Source organism: Ranitomeya variabilis, chromosome 4 (genome assembly GCF_051348905.1).
Source record: "Ranitomeya variabilis isolate aRanVar5 chromosome 4, aRanVar5.hap1, whole genome shotgun sequence".
NCBI lineage: Eukaryota > Metazoa > Chordata > Amphibia > Anura > Dendrobatidae > Ranitomeya > Ranitomeya variabilis.
Window position 1 is genome coordinate 668,893,744 of NC_135235.1, and position 17,100 is coordinate 668,910,843.

General features: G+C 41.9%; 1 protein-coding gene across 1 annotated transcript; it reads right to left on the bottom strand.

Moving 5' to 3' along the window:
- Positions 1–3,736: 3,736 nt before the first annotated feature.
- LOC143766261 (uncharacterized) lies at positions 3,737–16,670 on the bottom strand. The gene is made up of 7 exons (XM_077253789.1): positions 16,611–16,670; positions 12,053–12,193; positions 11,753–11,923; positions 11,545–11,668; positions 11,364–11,461; positions 11,076–11,166; positions 3,737–6,463 (listed from the first exon to the last, which is right to left on the bottom strand). The coding sequence occupies exons 2-7, from the start codon at positions 12,128–12,130 to the stop codon at positions 5,280–5,282; spliced, it is 1,746 nt and encodes a 581-aa protein (XP_077109904.1). The 5' UTR covers positions 12,131–12,193; positions 16,611–16,670; the 3' UTR covers positions 3,737–5,279.
- Between the last annotated feature and the right edge of the window lie 430 nt (positions 16,671–17,100).

Genomic DNA, 17,100 nt, shown 5'->3' on the forward strand with positions numbered 1-17,100 from the left:
TCAAACTACTTTTAACATTAGACAAAGATGTTGACACCTGTTGAATCTAAACAACACTTAAATAGAAGCTGTCTGGAAATGGGAAGCAGATTGGAAGGTCTCAGGACATGATGCCACTTCTAAAGAGATTCAAATACAGGACTCTAACAAATCACAGGCTGAGCAGTTATCCACAAATGAAAAACACTTCGAACAGTAATTTCCGTGAGTGACCAGCCTACCAAAATTTTGCCAAGAGCACACCAGTGACTTATTCAAAAGTTCACAAGAAACAACAGATGACCATCCAAAGACGTCAAGAACTCATTTATCTCAGTTGAGGTCAGTGAACACGATTTTACAATTTAATAGATTATGGGCAAAAAACTGCATTTATTGAAGGTCCAAACCACTGCTGACCAAAAAACCAAGGCTTTTCTCATCTGTCAAATCTGATGCAAACGAAATCTGATGTCTTTCACAAAATGGCACAAGCAAGTCGACTTCAAGAGAAGCATTAAGGTGTTGGAGTGGTTGAATCAAAGTCTTCACTTGAATCTCATTGAGAGGCTGCTACAATAATTTCAATGGGTAGTTCATACTTAAACCCTTCAATAAAAGAGTTATGCAATTAGGAATAGTTGAAATGTGAAAAACTCATTGCATGTTAACAAAATTTCATTGGTTTAGGGGGCAATTACTTTTATCTTACGTAAAAGGAATGATCAATAAAAAGCTCCATTTTGTTTTTACCCATATCATCTTCATCCTATAATAGAACAAAAGCTCTCATTATCAAATCAATATTTATTTATTGCTTCAATTATGAAGACAATACAAAATTCTTTGTAATTAAAAAATGGATTAAAAATTACATGCTGCAAAGTACAGATCCAGTGACATAATGTCCTAAAGCACTCAATATAGTAGAAAATAGTAGTTTAAGTGAGCATAAACCAGAACAAGCTTCCTAAATAACGACTTGTAAATGATAGTGAAAAACTGTGACCGATAAAAAAAGACACACAAAAAGTGTCCACAAAGAAAGAACACACGTGCCTAAGAAATAAGGTGTATCTAGTGAACATAGTCAGAGAAAATAATGATTACACCAAGAAATGATTATCATCAATGATCAACTTCAATCCCCCCAGAAGCCCCAAAAAGATGAGTTTACCTATTCAAATTAGGTACAGACCCAAGGTGTCTAGGTCTTAGCTTGCCTAGCCCATTAAGTATTAGGAACAGTGGGATCTATACATTTGCATAGGAATGCTGACTCTCTATTACTGTCCTAACAATGTGGTTCCATATAAACCTCTGTACTTTGTGATCCCTATTTATGTTTCCTTGTATAGATAACCAATGTGATCTATGGGATTCAAGCAGTTATCATAACTACTGTGTTTCCCTGAAAATAAGACAGGGTCTTATATTATTTTTTGCTACAAAATATGGGTTAGGGTTTATTTTCAGGGGATGTCTTAATTTTTTTCCCATGAACAGAAATCCATATTTATTTAAATACTAGCTGTACTACCCGGCTTCGCCCGGGGTAATAACTGCTGTTAGCAAAATAGAATGTGTTAACAAAAATTTATTCTGCACAAAAAAACCACAAAACAAATAGATAGAAATGTAATTATTAAAAGGCAAAAACTAAGCTAATAGAAGCATTTTACAACATATATTTCAACACCAGAGATATTCCACACAGATTTAACTAAATTGGCCAAGTAATGTGAAGTAATCTTCTACTACTTATTCGCGAGCCTTTTGATAAACGACATTCTTAGTTTTTCCTTCAGGTGCAAAGACAAACAGATTTTTGGCTGTTCCAACTCTTGAACAGGCCACAAAGTTGACCATGAGAAAAGCATGGAGATTGTAAATCTAAGCTAGCTGAAGAGCCTGGCGTTGCCTGGGCATAGTAAATATCTGTGGTTAGTTATAGCACCTCACTTCTCTTATTTTCCCATCACGCCTCTCATTTTCCCCATCACATCTTTCATTTTCCCCCTCACATCTCTCATTTTCTCCCTCACACCTCTCATTTTCCCCCACTCCTATTTTCCCCCTCACTCCTCTCATTCCCCCCTAACACTTGTCATTTCGACCTCACATCTGTCATTTTCCGATCACTCCACTATTTTCCCTCACTCCTCTCATTTTGCACTCACACCTTTTCATTTTCACCTCACACCTCTCATTTTCACCTCAGTATATACATGTTTGTCATCTCCCTTATATATAGTATACACCTGTATGTCATCTCCCGTATATAGTATATACCTGTATGTCATCTCCCCTGTATATAGTATATACCTGTATGTCATCTCCTATATATAGTATATACCTGTATGTAATCTCCTCCTGTATATAGTATATACGTGTGTCTTCTCACCTATATATAGTATATATCTGTGCGTCATTTCCTCCTGTATATAGTATATACCTGTATGTCATCTCCTCCTATACATAGCATATACCTGTATGTCATCTCCTCCTGTATATACTATATACCTGTAGGTAATCTGCTCCTGTATATAGTATATACCTGTGTGTCATCTCCTTCTGTATATAGTATATACCTGTATGTCATCTCCTGCTGTATGTAGTATGTACCTGTATGTCATCTCCTCCTCTATATAGTATATACCTGTGTGCCATCTCTCTTGTATATAGTATATATCTGTGTGTCATCTCCTCCTGCATATAGTATATACCTGTGTGTCATCTCCCCTGTAAATAGTATATACCTGTGTGTCATCTCCTCCTGTATATAGTATATATCTGTATGTCATCTCCTCCTGTATTAGACCTCGTTCATACGTTATTTGGTCAGTATTTTTACCTCAGTATTTGTAAGATAAATTGGCAGCCTGATAAATCTCCAGCCAACAGTAAGCCCACCCCCTGGCAGTATATATTAGCTCACACATACACATAATAGACTGGTCATGTGACTGACAGCTGCCGGATTCCTATATGGTACATTTGTTGCTCTTGTAGTTTTTCAGCTTATTAATCAGATTTTTATTTTTGAAGGATAATACCAGACTTGTGTGTGTTTTAGGGCGAGTTTCGTGTGTCAAGTTGTGTGTGTTGAGTTGCGTGTGGCGTACATGCATGTAGCGACTTTTGTGAGATGAGTTTTGTGTGGCAACTTGCGTGTAGCAACTTTTTGTGTCGAGTTGCATGTGACAGATTAGTGTAGCAAGTTGTATGCAGCAAGTTTTGCGCATGGCGAGTTTTACGCGTGGCAAGTTTTGTGTGGTGCCTTTTGAGTATGTGCAAGTTTTGTGTGAGGCAACTTTTGCATGTGTTGCAACTTTTGTGCATGTGGCAATTTTTCCGCGTGTGCAAGTTTTGCGTGTGGCGAGTTTTCCATGAGGTGAGTTTTGCACGCGTGGCGAGTTTTGCATGTGGAGAGTTTTGCGTGTGGCGAGTTTTGAGCTGCGACTTTTGTGTTTCAACTTTTATGTGGCGAGGTTGGTGTATGTGTGGTGAAATGTGCGCTGAGGGTGGTATATGTGTTTGAGCACGTGGTAGTGTGTGGCGTATTTTGTGTGTGTGTTCATATCCCCGTGGTGGTGTGGTGATTATCCCATGTCGGGGCCCCACCTTAGCAACTGTACAGTATATACTCTTTGGCGCCATCGTTCTCATTCTTTAAGTCCCCCTTGTTCACATCTGGCAGCTGTTAATTTGCCTCCAACACTTTTCCTTTCATTTTTTCCCCATTATGTAGACAGGGGCAAAATTGTTTGGTGAATTGGAAAGTGCGGGGTTAAAATTTCACCTCACAACATAGCTTTGACGCTCTCAGGGTCCAGACGTGTGACTGTGCAAAATTTTGTGCCTGTAGCTGCGACGCCTCCAACACTTTTCCTTTCACTTTTTCCCCATTATGTAGATAGGGGCAAAATTGTTTGGTGAATTGGAAAGTGCGGGGTTAAAATTTCACCTCACAACATAGCCTATGACGCTCTCGGGGTCCAGACGTGTGACTGTGCAAAATTTTGTGGCTGTAGCTGCGACGGTTCAGATGCCAATCCCGGACATACATACACACATACATACACACATTCAGCTTTATATATTAGATAATCATGTCATAACACACACAGTGCACATACACATGTATACACACACACATACATACCAGCCTATCTCCTCTTCAGTTCCTCTGGACTTCCATAGTTAATGGACCTTTGATGTCACATGAACGTGATGTCACCAAAAGGTCCTTAAGCAGTCTTAACATCGGAACAGAAAAGCTGGTGACCCTGGGCAATTGCCCAGTGACTCCTCTAACTCTGGCCCAGATTGTAACTGGGGCTTATTTTTGGAGTAGGGCTTATATTACAAACATACTCCAAAAATCCTGTAAATTCATGCTAGGTCTTATTTTCGTGGGAACACGGTATATGTTTTTTTGTCTCCGATAGTTTTTATCATACATGAGTACTATAGTACATTGTCACTAGGTCACTCATTGTCACTCCAAAGCATATGATTTCCCATACGTTTTCCATTACAAAGAATTTTTGTACTGTGTAGTCTTCGTAATTGTTACAATAAATAAATATTGCTTTGATAATATATTGTAGAATAAGTTAAAGTAGAAGAAATTGGTTAAGAGCAAATACTTTTTCACAGAACTGTACATTTTTAAGTTCTTAACCAACATTTAATGTTCTAAATTTTTTCCATATTTCTTCAATGACGTGACGTTACATTGACTGACAGCTGTATCTTTTATTAACACAAGATTTTTTTTTTAAAGAAAAAGGCTGTGACCTTTGATGTTTAAGAAGATGTGATTTATGGGTAAAACATTTCAAACATTCAGGACATAAAATAGCTTTTCATGTGTGAGATTTCTGATGTACACTAGTGGCCAAAATTGTGGATACACTTCAAATTTTTAATAATTTTTGAGGCTTCTGAAGGAAGAGGCATGGCAGTGGGCGGGGCTTCGTGGAAGAAGCAGGCTGCCGTCCGCAGCCTTGCCGAACGCTAGTGTGAAACTAGCCTAAAACGTTTACACATTCTAAACATCAAAATTGTTTCTCCCTTGTGTAAGTTCTTTGATATTTAATTAAATTTGATTCCGGCTAAAAAAAACCCTCCACATTCTGAACAGTAAAATGTCTTCACCTCTGTATGAATATTTTGATGTGCAAGGAGAGATGACTTAGGTGTAAAACATGGCCCATATTCTGAACATGAAAATGGCATCATGCTATGTGAACCTGATGAGGTTTTGAAGATTTAATTAATCTTTATATTCCATATTATGAACATGAATAGGGGTTTGCGCCTGTGTGAATTCTCTGATGTGCAACAAGACACGATTTCTGGCTAAAACATTTCCCACATTCTGAACATGAAAACGGCTTCTCTCCAGTGTGAATTCTCTGATGTCTATAAAGATCTGATTTTGCTCTAAAACATTTCCCACATTCTGAGCAAGAAAATGGCTTCTCCCCTGTGTGACTTTTCTTATGTTTAGTAAGATTTGATTTCCGGCTAAAACATTTTCCACATTCTAAACAAGAAAATGGCTTCTCTCCGGTGTGAATATCTTGATGTTGAAGAAGAGATGATTTATCAGTAAAAAATGTCCCACATTCTGAACATGAAAATGGCTTCACACCAGTGTGAACCCATTGATGTCTAGCAAGATTTGATTTATTATTGTAATGTTTACCACATTCTGAACATGAATACGGCTTTGTTCCTGTGTGGATATTTTGATGATTAACAAGAGATGATTTATCGGTAAAAAGATTCCCACACTCTGAACAAGAGAATGGTTTCACCCCTGTGTGAACCCACTGATGTCTAACAAGACTTGTTTTATTATTATAATGTTTGCCACATTCTGAACATGAATATGGCTTTGCTCCTGTATGAATATTTTGATGATTAACAAGAGATGATTTAGCGGTAAAAAGTGCTCCACATTCTGAACATTTAAATGGCTTTACTCCTGTGTGACTTTTCCTATGTTTAACAAGACTTGATCTCTGGCTAAAATATTTTCCACACTCTGAACACGAAAATGGCTTTGCACCTGTGTGAATTCTCTTATGTCTAAACAGATCTGATTTCTCTTTAAAACATTTGCCACATTCTTCACAAGAAAATGGCTTCTCCCCTGTGTGTCTTCTCTTATGTATAGTAAGTTTTGAGTTCCAGTTAAAACATTTTCCACATTCTGCGCATGAAAATGGCTTCACTACTATTAGACCGCTTTGATTTATGACATCTTTTCTGTGACGTTTAGTTTTCTTGACACTTTGTGATGAATCAGAAGATAGGACCTGTTGAAAAGCATCAAATGATATATCTTTTCTGTCGAGGGCTAGATTTGAAATTATGACATGCTCTTCAGTAGCATCTTTTACGATATCACGATAATCTGCTTTATGATTTAAATATATCCCATGTCCCTCTGAGCTCTTGCTACAGTCATCTGCCAAGAATAAAAAACAATTTTATTAGTTTTTACTAATATCACTAAAAATTTATACTGATTATTTATTTACAGTATTTCACAAAAGTTAATGCCTCACATTTTTGTAAATATTTTATTATATCTTTTCATGGGACTACACTGAGGTTATGACACTTTTATAGAACGCAAAAGTAGTAAGGTCGGTGTACAGCTTGTACAATAGCATAAATTTGGTGTGCCCTCTAAATAACTCAACACACAGTCATTAAAGGGCCACTGTCACCCCCCCCCCCAGCCGTTATAAACTAAAATAGCCACCTTGTGCAGCAGTAATGCTGCAGTCTAACAAGGTGGCTCTTTTAGTTTTCGATTCATTTATTACCTCAAAAAAGCGTTTTAAAAATTGGCCACACATACCAGATATTATACCGGGAGGCGGTCCGAAGCGTCCTGTATGAATCCCCCAACTGCCGTCACTCATCTCTTCAGGGCCGATGGTCCCCGCCCCCTAAGCGCTGTTATCGTCTGAAATCCGGCGCCTGCGCTGTGCGTGCCTGCCTGGGGCCTGCGCAGTGTTCATTGTCAGTGCGGCCACCTGAATCCCCCGCCCCGCACTGTTATTCATTATGCACAGTGCGGGGCTGGGGTTCCTGGGCATGCGCACTGCGCTGTTTAGACGCTCCCCAGCTCCGACGCTCCCCAGCTCCCCCGCCTTCCCAGGAACCCCAGCCCCGCACTGTGCATAATGAATAACAGTGCGGGGCGGGGGATTCAGGTGGCCGCACTGACAATGAACACTGCGCAGGCCCCAGGCAGGCACGCACAGCGCAGGCGCCGGATTTCAGACGATAACAGCGCTCAGGGGGCGGGGACCATCGGCCCTGAAGAGATGAGTGACGGCAGTTGGGGGATTCATACAGGACGCTTCGGACCGCCTCCAGATACAATATCTGGTATGTGTGGCCAATTTTTAAAACGCTTTTTTGAGGTAATAAATGAATCAAAAACTAAAAGAGCCACCTTGTTAGACTGCAGCATTACTGCTGCACAAGGTGGCTCTTTTAGTTTATAACGGCTGGGGGGGGTGACAGTGGCCCTTTAATGTCTAAACCGCTGGCAACAAAAGTGAGTAGACTCCTAAGTGAACATGGCCAAATTGTGCTCAAAGTGTCAATATTTTGTGTGGCCACCATTATTTTAAAAAACTGCCTTAACTCTCTTGGGCATGGTGTTCACAACAGTTTCACAGGTCAATAATTTTCCACTCCTTTCAAAGGGAGGGTGTCACGATTCACACCGTGACTGTCAAGATCCCTTAGCCGCGGCCAGCAGTTTGTCACGAAATCCACAGGGATTCCTGACCACTGCCACCATTAGGTCACGGATTGGGGTAACTATAGACCAACAGACGGCTATCACATGTGCAGAGGAGCTTATCTTGGTTATCCCTCCACTGCCACAATGTGATGAAAAAAATGCACACAAGGCTATTGACCTCTTAGTTTACAGCAGGGGCTTATTTTAGGTATCCCACTGCTCTTCAATATACCATGAACTGCAGGGATTTGTGTATATCCCGCTTACAGTTCCACTTAACACTTGCAGCTCTCTGGCGCCCCCCTTACCGTCAGGTCACATTAGGTACTGCACCTAGGGTAATTAGTCGCCAGAAAGGCTGCCTGCTAAGTACTGGCTATTGGGCACGCTGCAGCGACGCGATAAACTACTCCTGCTCAGGCAGGAACAATAATTATCAAGCCGCAGTCGCTACAGTGACACCCAAAGGCCTGCACAGTACACGGTATTACTGCCACCAGCTCCGATTAAACGGGTCCGAAGCTAACCCAAAACAGTAGCGTAAATCCCCTTCAAGAAGACTTAGGGTACGTTTTTAGAGCATGGAGAAAGAACTGGCATGAAATAATATACCCCGCAAAATGTAGGCAGTGCTTTATCAAAATATTTTATAAAGATGTTACAAATGAGACAATTGCAAATATGTACAAGGTAATTCTGAAAATAAAAGGATTAAATGAAGAAAAGATAACACTCACATATTCTCAGATCATTGCATTGCAGGCAACCATACGTCCCAGCTCATTGGACGTGCTCAGGGCTCTCAAGAAGACTGAGCTGGGGATCCTGCCACAAACTTAAAACCTGCAGCTAGTGACATCACAGAAAGGCTGGCTTATCCAGACCCTCCTCTCTCTACATTCTGACTAAGTATAAGCTAAATCTTTCTAAGACTTGTAATTCCGCTACTGCACATATCATAGTTGTAACAAACCCAGCATTCATCTCGGATTACCGTGGGCTTTCTAATGAGATCAAATATGTCCTATTATTTACAGAGCAATCCCTACTTCTTCACCCGATGGAGTTAGACGCCCGTGTTTAGAGTGATGCGTACATCCACCGAGGGAGAATAAGAAGATATATCTACCATTTTCCTATCTTACATCGTCTGCCTAATATCTTACAAAAATGGAACAAAGGATACCAGGATTCCGGAATCTTCTCTAACAGTTCCAGCTAGAGCAGTTGGGAGGGGGCGAGTAACTTTCTTCACGGCCATAAAACCCCCTTCTGCCTTAGATTCAGAAACTCACAGGGAAGCAAAGAGAACCAGAGAGAGGGGGGGTTTAGCCCCTGCAGGCTAGCAAGAAAACTAACTTATGATATTTCATACCATATCGTGACAGAGGGGATCACGCTTTGCGTCAGTATGTCACAGTACATGCTGGCATTCATGCTTCACTCAATGAACTGTATCTCCCCACAGCCGGCAGCACTCATGAGGCCCCAAACTATGACACTCCCACCACCATGCTTGTCTGTAGACAAGACTCACTTGTCTTTGTACTCCTCACCTGGTGGCCACAACAAACTTTTGACACCATCTGAACCAAATAAGTTTACCATGCTCATCAGACCACAGCACATGGTTCCAGTAAGCCATGTTCTTAGTCTGCTTGAATTCCGCAAACTGTTTGCAGGCTTTCTGGTCTATCATCTTTAGAAGATGCTTCCTTCTGTAACGACAGCTATGTAGATCAATTTGATGCAGTCTGTGGCATATCGTCTGAGCAGGTTGACCCCACATCTCTTTAATCTCTGCAGTAATGCTTGCAGCACTCATAGAGGTTGAACCTCTGCATATGTCGTTGAGCACTCAACTTCTTTGGTCAACCATGGCGAGGCCAGTTCAGTGGAACCTGTATGGTTTGGCCACTGTGCTCAGATCAGTTTCAGGGTGTTGGCAATCTTCTTATAGCCTGGGCCATTTTCATGTACAGCACTAATTCTTGTTTTCAGATCCTCGGAGAGTTACTTTCCATGAGGCGCCATGTTGAACTTCCAGTGACCGGTATAAGAGAGTGTGAGAGCGATAACATAAAATTTAATACACCCATTCCCCAGTCAAACCTGAGACCTTGTAACACTAATAAGTCACATGACACCAGAGAGGAAAAACGGCTGCTTGGGCACAATTTGGCCATTTTCATTTATGGGTGTATTCACATTTGTTGCCTGTGGTTTAAACATTAATGGCTGTGTTTTGAGTTGTTTAGAGGGCACACCAAATTTATACTATTATGCAAACTGTACACGGACTACTTTACATTGAATCAAATGGTCAGATCTTTAGCTTTGTCCCATGAAAATATTTAATAAAATATTTACAAAATGTGAAGGGTGTACTCACTTTTGTGAGATACTGTATATATAAAAATATCCATATGAATTTCAAGATATGCAGCAATATTTGATTGCAAACCAAGACAGTGATGCAAAACAGATCACAACCTAATAGTAGACATAAAAAAAGAATTAGAATATGCTATTTTTCCATTGACAGATGATTTTCCATTGAGATGAGATTCTATTGAGGTAATTTTTCCTTTGACAGAGTGGAGGCTTATATTTCACAGAATGATAAAAAAAAATTTATTGATACGAATTTAGGGCAGATCACATTTTTGGTCTCTTTATTAGCATGTGCAATGTATGCTGACAAAAAGGTCACTTTTCAAATTACAGCATGATTTTTCTTAGTTATAATCAAGGATTAAGCATGTCATGTGAAAAAATTAATCGGGAAACTTTGGATGGCCTTGATGACACCTTTCTGCTCAAATGAAGATGGATCATGATAGATGTGTGAGAATGGAGAAGCAGGGAAATTGGATATAAAAATATCTGTAGTCCAGCAGTATTGCCCTCTTCAAGGAAAAGAGCCGAAAAACCTCCACTCTCCCAAACAATCTTGTCTTATCCTTTTGTCATCATCTTTTTTTAAAAAGCTGTCACCCTGCTTTAGGGCTGATGGATATGATTGGTGTAATATTTTAATTATTTACTAGCTATTGGCTAGAACCAATAAGGGCTGAGCCATTGAGTTTGTTCTTATTATAATAACCCTTATTAAAACACTACAGCCAATTTATTTACATCAATTGTCTTGTGGTCATCTATTTATTGGATAAGAATTGGTTATAACAGCACACATATATATATATATATATATATATATATATATATATATATATATATATATATATATATATACTGTATATTTCCATAAGAAATATATGTGACTTCTCTGAATTTAGTGGTTACTACTCACCTGGGGGGTTATCTGTAGGAATCTCCTCTTTACACCGCTCATCACCACTCACATATGTCTCTGTAGTATTAATAGGACTCAGATCTTCACCCTGAAACAACATTGTAAAAATCACAGACAGATGGAGAAGTTCCATCTATGATCAGCTCTAATCCTGCCATCTCCACCGTTCTCATTACACAAGAATAAAACATATAATACTGGAGGATAAAACAAGACTGAGCACAAGACCTTTACAGCCGTCTACACATCATAGGGGAGATCTCATGACACCTTCTCTCCATCTACCTGATGATCCTGAGGAACATTGGGATCTTCTTGTTTACAGTCCTGTGGAAGAAGAGGACGGGGACATCTCTCTGGTGTTGTCCTCTTACTGGATAGATCTGGAGGAAACACATACAGGGACTAAATTCATTCTTTACATACAGATAATTATAGGCCGTGTGTATTTAGTCCTGTCTATTACCTGGTGATGTGAGGGGCTGGGGAACCTCTATCATGACGTCCTTGTACAGATCTTTGTGTCCTTCTAAATACTTCCACTCCTCCATGGAGAAATAGACAGCGACATCCTGACACTTTATAGGAACCTGACACAGACAATGACACTGTCATCCCCCCCGATCCCTTCATAGCCTTACTGTATAATGTCCCAGCTTTCCCAGCAGTGTCACCTCTCCAGTCAGCAGCTCAATCATCTTGTAGGTGAGTTCTAGAATCTTCTGGTCATCATGTATTAGTGGGTGAGGTGGAGACCCCGTGATTGAGCTCAGGAATGTTCCCCATCCCTCAGACACAGGGGCCTGACAGCGCTCACTAGAGGTCTTCTTCACTACTGTGTAATCCTGGTTATGGAGAGACACATTAATAAATCTCACTACAGACATTTCCAGAGTCCTCACCTCTCCAGTTCTGTCCCTCTGTTATTCCCATAGATAAGAATAATGTAATGTGACGTCATCAGAATCTCTCACCTCTCCAGTAAGCCGGAAGAGGATCTCAAGGGTGAGGTGTAATATCATCTCCTCCATCTTGTCCCTGTCCTTATCCATCTTTGATCAGTCAGGAAAATTATACAGATCAGTTATTGGTATTTTTTCCTATATTGAAGTGACCTAAACAGGAAAAAGATTAAACGATGTGAATGAAAACATACAAAATACCATGTAAAAATACAATTCCTAGAGTTGTGATCCAGTATAAAGCAATAATGTGGTAGAGCTCTTCATAAATCTAGAGGTCAGGCAGAGATTACCTATGTGCTGTCAGTTGGGATCTAGGCAATTATAAATTAAGTCAAATAATTTTGGAGATGTTTCACTAATTGTCTTTATACAGCCAATAAAATATGGTAACGGTTCATTGTTCAACATTTCATCAATCCATGATGATTTCTGGAAAGACGAGGTCTTATAATTCCAGCTTGTACTCTACATTTCAACGTGTCCAAGAAAAACACTATCTTTTCAATTGCTGTAAACTATGTGTCCACTGTTCAGGCCAAACTTGACTCAGTCCTTAAAATTTGGATTCCACATCAGACCCCTGATGAAGCCAGAAAGAGAAACCAATTGGGCATTAACCTGAAGTTTGTCTCCTCTATGTCTATGATATGCTATCAAGCAAGTTATAACCCCTGAATTTTATCAACATGTGTATTTTGGGCGCCACTAATGAGCTTTGCTTTGTCACCTCTATGGTGCTGCAAAAAAACTCTGTAAGTAGGGGTAGTAGCTGGTGTAAGTAGGTGTAATAATAATAATATTAGCAAATACCTCCAATTAGATATGAAGTATAGTTTTTTTTTATTCATTATGTCTCTTTCCTCATGTGCAGGAATTGCAGGACCTTAGATATCCATGGTTACGTCCACTGATAAAATGCCAGTTAGCTAGTTGCTAGTGGCCGTAACCATGGATACATAAGGTCCTGCAATTCCTGCACATGAGGAAAGAGACATAATGAATGAAAAACTATACTTCATATCTAACTGGAGATATTTGCTAATATTATTATTACACCTACTACATACTGGGATAGGATCTTGGAGATGGGAATACCCCTTTAAGCTGGGCAAGATATTAAAAGTCGGATAGTACTGGTTGGTGCAGCAGTTTAGGTGATGAGCCATTTTATTTATGATAGTTCCGGGCCGGTTTTATTGGAATGATGAGGATGATTTAGTGGTGGGAGTCTTAGTCGGACTGGAGCACCTTGGGCCCACCAGAGAAAATCATTCTTGGGGTCCACTATGTAGCTACATAGAAATAGATACAAGACCACCAATTGTGTAGTAAAACACACTAATATCAGGGTATAATATGTAGTACACATCTTAATTATGTAGCAAGGGTTGGGGTAGCCCCCTCATAGAATATAATGTCGAACCCTCAGAGAATATAATGTAGCCCCCTCATAAAATATAATGCAGTCCCCTCTCATAGAATATAATGCAGCACCCCCCAAAATATAATGCAACCCCCTCAGGTATAACGCAAATCCCCACCATAGAATATAATGTAGCACCCTCATATAGTATAATGCAGCCCACCACAGAATATAATGCAGCCCCTTATAGAGTATACTGTAGCCCCCTCATAGGGCATAATGCTGCCCCCCTCATATACTGTAGTTTGATGTAGCCCCCCCAGAATATAATGTAGTCCCCTGAGAGAATAATGCAGCCCCGCCACAGACTATAATGGAGCCCCCCCCATAGAGTATACTGTAGCCCCCTCATAGGGCATAATGCTGCCCCCTAATATGGTATGATGTAGCCCCCCAGAATATAATGTTGTCCCCTGAGAGAATAATGCAGCCCCACCACAGAATATAATGGAGCCTTCCCATAGAGTATACTGTAGCCCCCTCATAGGGCATAATGCTGCCCCCTCATATGGTATGATGTAGCCCCCCCAGAATATAATGTAGTCCCCTGAGAGAATTCAGCCCCACTACAGAATATAATGGAGCCTCCCCATAGAGTATACTGTAGCCCCCTAATATAGTAATATGTAGTCTCCCCAGAATATAATGTAGTCCCCTGAGAGAATAATGCAGCCCCCCATAGAGTATAGTGTAGCCCCTCATAATATAATGTAGTCCCGAGAATAATGCAGTTTCCCCACAGAATGTAATGTAGCCCCCTCATAAAATATAATGCAGCCCCTCTCCACCCCCATCATTGTCCTCATCACCACCTCCATCATTGCCTTCTCCCCCAACACCCCTATCAGTCTCCCCCACCACTGCCCATTCCACCACCTCCATCATTGCCTCCTCCCTCACCATCATTGTCCATTTCATCACCTCCAACATTGCCTCCCTACCATCATTGCCGATTTCATCACCTCCATCATTGCCTCCTCCCACCACCATCATTGCCCATCACCATCATTGCCCATTTCATCACCATCATTGCCCATCATCTCCATCATTGCCACCCCATCATCATTGCCCATCACTTCCATGGTTTCGTCCCCCACCATCATTGCCCATCATTTCCATCATTACCTCCCCTCACCCTCATTGCCCATTTCCTCCATCATTGCCTCCCTCACCTTCATTGCCCATCACCTCCATCATTGTCTTCCCCACCATCATTGCCCATCACTTCCATCATTGCCTCCCACCACCATCATTGCCCATCACCTCCATCATTGTCTCCCCCCACCATCATTGCCCATCACCTCCATCATTGTCTCCCCCACCACCATCATTGCCCATCACCTCCATCATTGTCTCCCCACCACCATCACTGACCATCACCTCCATCATTGTCTCCCCACCAACATCATCGTCTCCCCCCACCAATATCATTGTCCTTCACCGCACACACACACAACACAGCACAGCTCACCTCCCTGCAGCAGCAGCACATCCTGTTTGCCCATTTTGATGCCAGTTCTGATGCCCAGAACCCATTAGGGCCAGGCAGGGAGGACCTGGGTTTGATACGGGCCATCACTATCTGTGTATTCAGTGTGAGATCAGTGGCCCAAAGTCATTTAACCCCTTAAAAACATCAGTTATTCAAATCTGATTGCCCAATTTGATGCCAATTCTGGTGCCCAGAACCCATTTGGGCCAGGCTGGAAGGACCTGGGTTTGATGCATGGCATCACAATCTATGAATTCTTAGTGTGAGATCAGTGGCCCAAAGTCATTTAAAGGGAATCTGTCACCCCATTTTTGGCCTATAAGCCAAGGCCACCACCATCAGGGGCTTATCTACAGCATTCTGTAATGCTGTAGATAAGCCCCTGATGTCACTTGAAAGATAAGAAAAACAAGTTAGATTATATTCACCCAGGGGCGGTCCGTTACGGTCTAGGTCCGATGGGCATTGCGGTTCGAGTCCAGCGCCTCCCATCTTCATGCGACGACGTCATCTTCTTTGTTTCCGGTCGCTGCTCCTGCGCAGGCGTACTTTGTCTGCACTGTTGAGGGCAGAGGGAAGTACTGCAGTGCCAGGCGGTGGGCCTCTCTGACCTTTCCTGGCGCCTTGTGCACTGCAGTACTTTGCTCTGCCCTCAACAGTGCAAATAAAGTACGCCTGCGCCGGAGCCACGACCGAAAGCAAAGAGGACGTCATCCTATGAAGATGGGAGGCGCTGGACTCGGTCTGCGACGCCCATTGGGCCAGACCACACTGGCACCGCCCCTGGGTGAGTATAATATAACTTTTTTTTCTTCTCTTTCAGGATACATCGGGGGCTTATCTACAGCATTACAGAATGCTGTAGATAAGCCCCTGATGGCGGTGGGCTTAGCTTATAGGCCGAAAATGAGGTGACAGATTCCCTTTAACCCCCTAAAAAATCATCACTTACTCAAATCTGTGAAAATTGACTGTCTGCCCACTTTGATGCCAGTTCTGATGCCCAGAACCCATTTGGGCCGGGCTGGAGATACCTGGGTTTGATGTGGGGCGCCCTGTTCTATATGTCTGCACTGTGAGATCAGTGGCCCAAAGTCATTTAACCCTTTCTTCAACGCTCTTTGATGCCCATTTTTGTGCCAGTTTTATTATTTTTGTAGCTGTTTTTAAGTGTATTCACATCAGGGCTCCTCACTGCATTGTATGTTATGATTGTGATGACTATTTTTTGTTGTTAAACCTATAAAAAACAGAAAAGAAAAAATTGCCGAATAAGAAACTGAAAGAATAAGAAACCAATTTCTACCTTGTAATCATCAACAAATAATCACCACTATACATGCAGCATGTCGCCAAACTGGGGGGCACATGCGTCTAAGCAGCAATCTGAAAGCCAAGGTCCATACGTTAATCTGGGGATTATAGCATTCTAACACGGGAGCCGTCCCAACAATGGAAGAATAACAAGAAACGGAGCAAAAGCCGAGCACCAACATCTCCGATACAGGAAGGGGCTGCACATCTCCTCTTTACTGGGGCTCAGAGGTCAGACCCACCGATCAGCACATGGATGGAGGGGGTAACTTGTTTATTGTCCTAAAAAACAATGAGAATAAATATATCTAAGATAATAACGGGGCCCCAGCACCTACCTCCACCTGCAGAGCCGCACACCACATATATGGCTGCTCTGTGCGCACAGGACCTGTGATGAGGTCACAGGAGGGGAGGAGTCAGGGGTCACATGATCAGGGGCCTCAGTGTATGCAGGACTCTGCTGTGCTGGTTGTCATGGTGCTGGATGAGGGGAAGTTTATGTGTGAGGTCAGGAGGGGGTTACAGGGTGGATGTAGCAGAGCCGTGTGTGTACGAGGTGTACGGAGCGGAGCCGTGTGTGTATACGAGGTGTACGGAGCGGAGCCGTGTGTGTACGAGGTGTACGGAGCGGAGCCGCGTGTGTACGGGGTGTATGGAGCAGAGCCGCGTGTGTATGGGGTGTATGGAGCAGAGCCGTGTGTGTATGGGGTGTACGGAGCGGAGCCGCGGGTGTACAAAGTATATGGAGCAGAGCCGCGGGTGTACGAGGTGTACGGAGCAGAGCCGTGTGTACGAGGTGTACAGAGCAGAGCCGTGTGTGCATGA

Bases quoted from the DNA above. Each gene is read 5' to 3' on its own strand.
- LOC143766261 (XM_077253789.1), bottom strand. From the start codon at position 12,130: ATGGATAAGGACAGGGACAAGATGGAGGAGATGATATTACACCTCACC. The intron at 11,924-12,052 runs GTGAGAGATTCT...CTCCATAACCAG, and splicing joins TCTTCCGGCTTACTGGAGAG to GATTACACAGTAGTGAAGAA. The intron at 6,464-11,075 runs GTGAGTAGTAAC...TATTCTTGGCAG, and splicing joins TCCTACAGATAACCCCCCAG to ATGACTGTAGCAAGAGCTCA.